Source organism: Limulus polyphemus, unplaced genomic scaffold, assembly GCF_000517525.1.
Source record: "Limulus polyphemus unplaced genomic scaffold, Limulus_polyphemus-2.1.2 Scaffold2833, whole genome shotgun sequence".
Lineage (NCBI taxonomy): Eukaryota > Metazoa > Arthropoda > Merostomata > Xiphosura > Limulidae > Limulus > Limulus polyphemus.
Window position 1 is genome coordinate 49861 of NW_013668443.1, and position 7148 is coordinate 57008.

Below are 7148 nucleotides of genomic sequence, written 5' to 3' on the forward strand. Positions count from 1 at the left end.
TTTTTTTTGGTGGTTATGTGATAAGTCGAATTAACCAATCTTGTTTGAGATTAGGGTAGAGAAAATAACATATAAAATAGAATTATTTAGTGAAAAAAAGATGTTTGAAATGCATTTAGGAGGTTTTAGGGATTACACAAAGGAAATTTGAGATTTTTGAGATGACAAAAAGTATTTTTAATTTTAACACGAAATTACTTTGCACACGGACTATTCAAAACAAATACTCAATATATTCATGGACAAAACTTTATTTCATTAAAAGTACTTCACTAAGAAATATGACTTTTTGTATGTGAAAGACTTGTAATATTAACTGAAAGACTGCCAAACTTTGTGAATATGTACCAAATATATAGAGAGTTATAAGTATTAAATTGATGTCAACTTTAAACGTGTACAGAAGGTCACGTGACTCGGGCAAATTGACCGACCCTGTGTCGGAAGAGTTAAGGTTTGCAGGGTTACATTCCCAGTGTTACCATATGAGTGAATTTGATTTTTTTAACATCATAATTTTAAAATGCTCATAACATCAGAATGCAGTAGCCTTATAAATTGCAAAATGAAATATTATATTAAAATATGCTTTGGAATAAATATGCAACAGATAAAGAAAATTAAAAAAAAAATCCAACTACAAAAACAGAAATAAACAAAAATAAATGTATAGCTAAAACTAACAGCTAAAGCTCAACTACAATGCATACCATCAATGTATCAAATTTTGTTTTGCTAAGAAATGCTCAGAAAGCATACTACAGAGTTTGAATGATACAAGTCAAGCTTACTAATACTACTTGAAATGAAGTCTTGCTGGCCTGAAAAGCCAAGAATAATGAAGATAAATCTTCAGCAAATAATTAGGAAGTACTTTACGACTACAATAAAATAGTTAAAATCAATGTAACAGTAAAGAAATTATACTGCCATGTTTTATTTGAACAACAACAGAAACTTTTTTTTTTTGTATTTTTCAGACATTATTTAGGTGCCAAACACTTTTTAAAATTTTTTTATGGATAAAAATTAATCCTCACTATCCAAAAAGGCATACAAGTTGCTTCTTGGCTTAATTTGCAAGATTAAATAATACATGTAGATCTGATTTTACACAGTTATTAGTTGTACACAGTCACTACACTAAAAAATAAAGGAAAAATATAAACAAGCTTACAAAATCTTTCATGGCTTTCAAGACTACTTCACTTGCAGTGGACCCTCTGACAAATATTGCAGTTTTTGCATTTTCTTGAACTTTGGGTTCTTTATTTTCTAAATAAAGCTTTCCTTTACGAGTTTGTGGTTTTCTGGAAATATAGATAAGACTTTTATACATGCAAAGCTAACAATATTAAAACTGAATATAAAATGAAAATAAAAAAGATTCAGTCCACTATAATATTTAAATAACTCAGCTACAACATATAAATGAAAAGAAAACTTGCCTAAATATTGAAATAATTCATTTTAATAGGAATCACTAATTCCTCAGGTTAACTCCTTGAGAAATTTCCAAAGCTTTCACTTGCATATCATGAAAAACAGAGATGGAATCAAACTCAATTTGCCTCCAATTCCAGTGAATTTAGAATACTTATCCTAGTTTAATTCATAGTAAGTACTACAGAAAAATAACAAATGCATTAACAAAAAATGCTTCAAAATAATTAAAATAATAATTCACACTATATGATGTTCAATAATATACTGTTATATTATTCTTCTGCTATTTCCAACATCATGTGACATAAATAAAACTACTTAATCCAGTTTATACCTTACCAGTTGTCAAACAATTTGCTAATATAAATAGCATATGAACCACTACATCTTATGTATCTTATGGATATATCAAATATGTGATTGACACTCTTCTTTACTTTCATTCAGAAGTTATTAGTAACCCAGATAAAAACATTTTGTGCAATGGAATTAATACATTACAAAGGTATATTTTAACTGAACTGTATCATCACCAGTTAAAAGGTTTACATTTTCCTATACTGAAAATTTATTTCCAATAATACTTACCTCGTCTCATACTTTAGCTTTATCCCAATGAAAGGTTCTTATCTTTGCCTGTCTAAGCATTGGTATGAATTCTACATTACTTGCTCAAGTCTTTATACCCCACTATATTGCTCCTAGTGATTTTAATCTTGTGACTTTCTCCACCTATGTCAATGTGCCCTTGATCTGTATGTAAGCTCCCCACTATTTTTTCTTATTTACTTTTTTGACACTGGTAAGATTATCAGACCCAAACACTGGCTATTGTGGGGAGGAAGGGCGGAATAGTGTGAGAGGAGGCAAGTATTATCGGAAGTATATTTTCGGTATAGAAAAATGAAACTTCTGAAACACACAAGTGGAGAAACCAGTGAGGGCAAGAGCCACACAAAAAGCATTTGTGTAGATGTGCAAAATTGAGATATAATAAAGCACACTAGTGGGGGTCTGCACTACTTCTGGAACAGGTATGCTCTTTGCCCAGATAAAATGAAATCTAAACGTGGGCAGCAAAGGCCAACCAACTACAGAGTCAACATTACTCATTATCATGAGATTCATCCAGGCCCCAACCACACAGATGAGGCTCCACATCTTTTCATTGGAATTGTAGGGCTGTGGAAAAAAAGCTAGATCTAATGTGTAGTGGCTAGGGTATGGTGACTGCAATATGATTTAACTGTATAATAGGAATATGATAAGATGGGAACTCAAGCTGTATGTTACATGTCAAACCACTGAAATTAAAAAAAGAAGTTAGTTAAGCAATACTTAAGTGTAGAAACTCTCATTCTAACCTGAAGAATCACAAAATAGAACAAACTGAGCTTGGAAATGTGGGCTCAGGCACCCAACCTAAAAGTTACAGAATGTTGTATTTGAGCCACCGGAATGATGAAGGGAAGGCAAGCAACATACGACTGGACAAGTCTTTCTCCCCAACCTGAAAAAGCTCAGAATGCAACCAACAGAACTCAGAATTACAGAGTCAAGTCACGCCTCACTCCAGGGTTAAGGGTGGGAGGGTATTCAGCTTTGCCCTCTTCTCCTTGAGTGGAATAAAGAGTATAAACATCACTCAGGAGGAATTAGACCTCTGTCTACCACTCCAGCAACTGGAAAATGAGTGGTAAGGACTCCCTTGCTCCACTAGAAGAGAGGGGTGACTCGCATTGGAGGGTCCTGAGGATCTATGTTCTGGAGACAGTACAATAGGTGAATCATGTTACCTATTTTGAAAAGCAAACCAACCCTGAATTAGTCAATTCAGTGGTTAGAAGGGATGAGCAAAGTCCCTTTATGTTCTATTCATGATAGTCCATGAGCAGAAGTCCTGTATGGTATATTATAAAGCTTGTTGCTACCAGAATTTAGTTATTAGTCTACTAGTAGCTAGCACAGATTTGTAAAACCATATCTGAACAGGCAGAGACAACACTCGCCACTGAGTGGGATTCAAATGAAAATGCTAAGAAGGTCCCTGAAGTTACTCAGGGCATGTAGAATAGTCATGTGGAGGGGGGGACACATGCAAGGCAGAGACTGCTAAGTCCTGTAAATAGTACAATATAAAGGCATTAGGTATGGTCCATCTAACACCCTTCTTTACAATTCCCTCTCACAGTCAATGTAACCAAGCTACCAGGGACATTGATATATGTTGAATTTCATGAGATGATGCCCTAAGAAGTCCCTGCTCCTCCAATGAAAGACCAAATTAGCAATTCCAACTTGTCAAAGTGAGAGGGGATATGTTGCATGATATTGAAGGATCCCATTGGATAAGTAACTAGTGACACAAGCCCTGAAATGCTTCATTGCACACCACGACATCAGAAAGCCCAAACAGGCATTAAAAACGATCTTCATTAGAATGGTTCTATAAACAGGAAATAGAGGGAAGATTAATAGAAGAAAAAGCCTTATCTCCTTCCATAGCTGCTGAATTTTTAGGTAGAAAGGACCAGCCTGGATATAATAAAATGGAGTTGGAATGATACAGTGTTTTGTGAATATGAAGCACAAACACATCTGAATGTCAACACCCTCCGGCTGATAACAGAAGAAAATATGTTGTAAGTGAAAGATGATATACTGAACATGACTCCAAAGGTTGACATTGTGGATAGGTTAATGCATGGAGAACTACTGTGATATCCCAATTAGCAACCTGGAAAGGGTGATGAGAACGAATAACCCAAAATGATTTCAAAAGTAATGACAAAACCAGGGACACAGAACTTTTCTTTCCTTAAAAAAACAAAAAGTGGTAAGGCAGCTTTACACAAGGTGACAGATGAAGGTGTCAAACCTTTGTCAAATAACCATGTCAAAAACTGAGAGATGTGGTGCAGTGGGACTCAAAGGGTTAAATCCATGTCTGATAGACCATTGATGATAAGTAAACCATTTCCTTTGATAAACTTCTAAAGAAGGATGTTGAATGGAACATGTTAATAAGGTCATGCAACATCTGCATAAAAGCCAGTTGTGAAGTCGAAGAACACTGACTGCTGGATGAAAAATGTCCGACTGAGGCTGAGGTAAGAGATGGTCAAGCAGGAAGGGGAAGAAGCTGACACTCTTGAAAATACTGGATGAGTGGAAAACAGGGCTCACCCAGCCAATACAATGCTACCAGAAGAACTCAACAGAACATGGAGTAAATCAGTGTCAGAACCTTGGAGAGTATATGAATTGGAGGGAATGCAAAAAAATTAAGATCCATCCAATCCTGGCTGAGAGCATCTACTCCCAAAGTCAAAGGGTGGAATACTGGAGACCAAAACAACAGTAGCTGAAGAGTTCAGTATGTGGCAAAAGCAGACCTGTGATGTCTCTACACAAGAGCAAATTCAATGCAAAACATGAAGATGAAGCATCCATTCCATAGGAATAGCTTTGTTAGAATGTGATAACTAGTTGGCCACTAGATTCATTACCCCTGGAACATGACAAACAAGGAGAACACTTTGGTTCGTGTGTGTGTGTACAAGACTAGTGTGGAATTGTCCACATGAAGCATTACTACCCTTCCCTCGCACCAATTCGAGACCCTTTGTCATAGCTCGTTGAACTGCTAAAAGATCCAAGAGATTGGTGTGCTGAGAAGCTTCTGATACTGTACAAAGTCCATGGAATTCCGTAATTTCTATACAAGCACCCCAACCCTGAAGAGAAGTAGCTGTGAACAGATGTATCTCTGGCCATGGAGGTGGTAGAAGGACACCTACTGTTGTGTTGTCCCTGTTCTACCACCAACTGAGATCCAGCAAACTAGAAACCGACAGTATCTCCCGACAATCCAGCACATCTGTGCAAATGTTTCACTGATTCCATAACAACCATTTGAAAGGCCTTCATGTGGGTCAGACCTAAAAGAATGAGTGATTTCAAGGATGCCCACATCCCCAAAAGATATAGTGTGTGTGCTGGTGGAGAAGGACACATCTCAGTTTGAAGAATCATCCTTACCATGGCCTGAAGGCATAGAGGAGAAGATTGGGCCTGGCTTAGTGTGGAATTAAAAAATACCTCTAAATGGATGAGGTACTGTGTGAGAGTAAGAATAGACTTCTCCTTTTTCATAAGAAACCCAGCTCACGCAGCTTCTGATAACAGAGCTTGAGTGTGCAGTTCTGCCAAATGGTGGGAAAGGGCAAGATGAAGCCAGTTGTCCAAGTAATGGTGAGTGTGAATGCTGGGGAGTGGAGTGGACATGAAAAAACTCCAACTATCCAGCCAAAAATGAGCAGATGCAAGACTGTATGATAGAGCACGAAATGGAAATAACGGGTTGAAGACTCAGTGGTTGGGATATGAAAGTAGGCATCTGCAACTTTGAATTTTGTTATCTATACTCCGAGTGAAAAGAGCCACCAAAAGGAAAGAAACAACTCCATTGCAAAATGAGAAGGCTGGAAAAAGCGATAGAGACAAGAAAGGTCAATGACAGGTCACCAATCACCCATCTTTTTAGTACTACTAACACCTGAGAGTAAAACACTTGAGAAAAGAGGTGACACTCTACGGTCTCTTTGTGCAGAAAATCGTGGATGGCTTGTGCTTGCTGGAAGTAAGAGGGTCCTTTGGAAGTGGGAAGCTAAGCAGTATAAGAGACAAGGGAAGAGACATGAGCTGAATGACCAATCTACTCCTGAGAACTCGAATGACCCACTGATCTGTGGTGAATGTCTCCCATACTGACACGAACCCCCTGAGACAAGACCCTCACAGGATCTGACCCCATAAGATAATCAATGATGCTGAAATCTGCAATCCATCATGCAGGAGGATCTCCTCTGGTGTGGTCAAAATCACCCTTATGTTCCAAGGATCATGGCCCCAAAGCAGGAGGTCTGGAAACTAGAATGGGGGATGTAGTAAACTGTCCTGTACAAGAAGTTTGGGACAGTAGAGAAGCCAGTGTAAAAAGTGAAGAATGTAGAAAGGCCCCATCTACTCTAGACTCTATGGAATCTGGAATTCTTGCAAAAATAGGCTGTCTAAGAGAAGAACCTTCTCCCTCCAATAAGGCATCTCTCTCTCTCTCCAAAACAACCAAGATACCAAAGAGAGATCAGAAGCCAATGACCTGAAGTTAATTAATAAACAAGATCCTCCGAAATTTGAGCAGGGGATCTATAATAGGCCTCAGACAACAGTTGAAAATATCATAAAAATGCAAAACTGTTATAAGTGACAGAAGAATTCTGGAAAACTGAGATTAAGACTAACAGTGGCATCTTGTCTAAAGCCCCAAATAGGAAGTAGAGGGTCTAACTTCTGAGAGTCCAAATAATGGTTCTAAAGGCAATGGAAAATCAAGGCATGGCAGCACCTCCCTCAATTGATCTGCAAATCTCCTTCCATGCACAGCAATATCTGGCAAAGGTGGAAAGACTAGGTAATCAGATGAACTAGTTTCTCCCAATAAAGAAGGTGAAGATTCATAAGCCACAGGAAAAATACTCAAAACATTACAAATATGACATACTAGGTGTAAAAAAGGTGGGTGCAGGAAGAGGAATGTCCATCAGAGGTTTAGCAAAGGAAGCTGTTGGAAAAATAGTCTAAATTCTCACCAGTCCACCCTTGATTACCCACAAGCTCAGCCTCAGAGCCAACAGGAGAAA

General features: G+C 37.7%; 1 protein-coding gene across 2 annotated transcripts in view; it reads right to left on the reverse strand.

The window, feature by feature from the left end:
• LOC106468017 (ribosome production factor 2 homolog) overlaps positions 1–7148 on the reverse strand; it is a 60893-nt gene that overhangs the window by 41112 nt on the left and 12633 nt on the right. For both annotated transcript variants that reach the window (XM_013928412.2, XM_022396310.1), the window contains exon 2: positions 1179–1310. In XM_013928412.2, coding sequence (XP_013783866.1) covers positions 1179–1310 — 132 coding nt within the window. The remainder of the gene's footprint in view (positions 1–1178; positions 1311–7148) is intronic.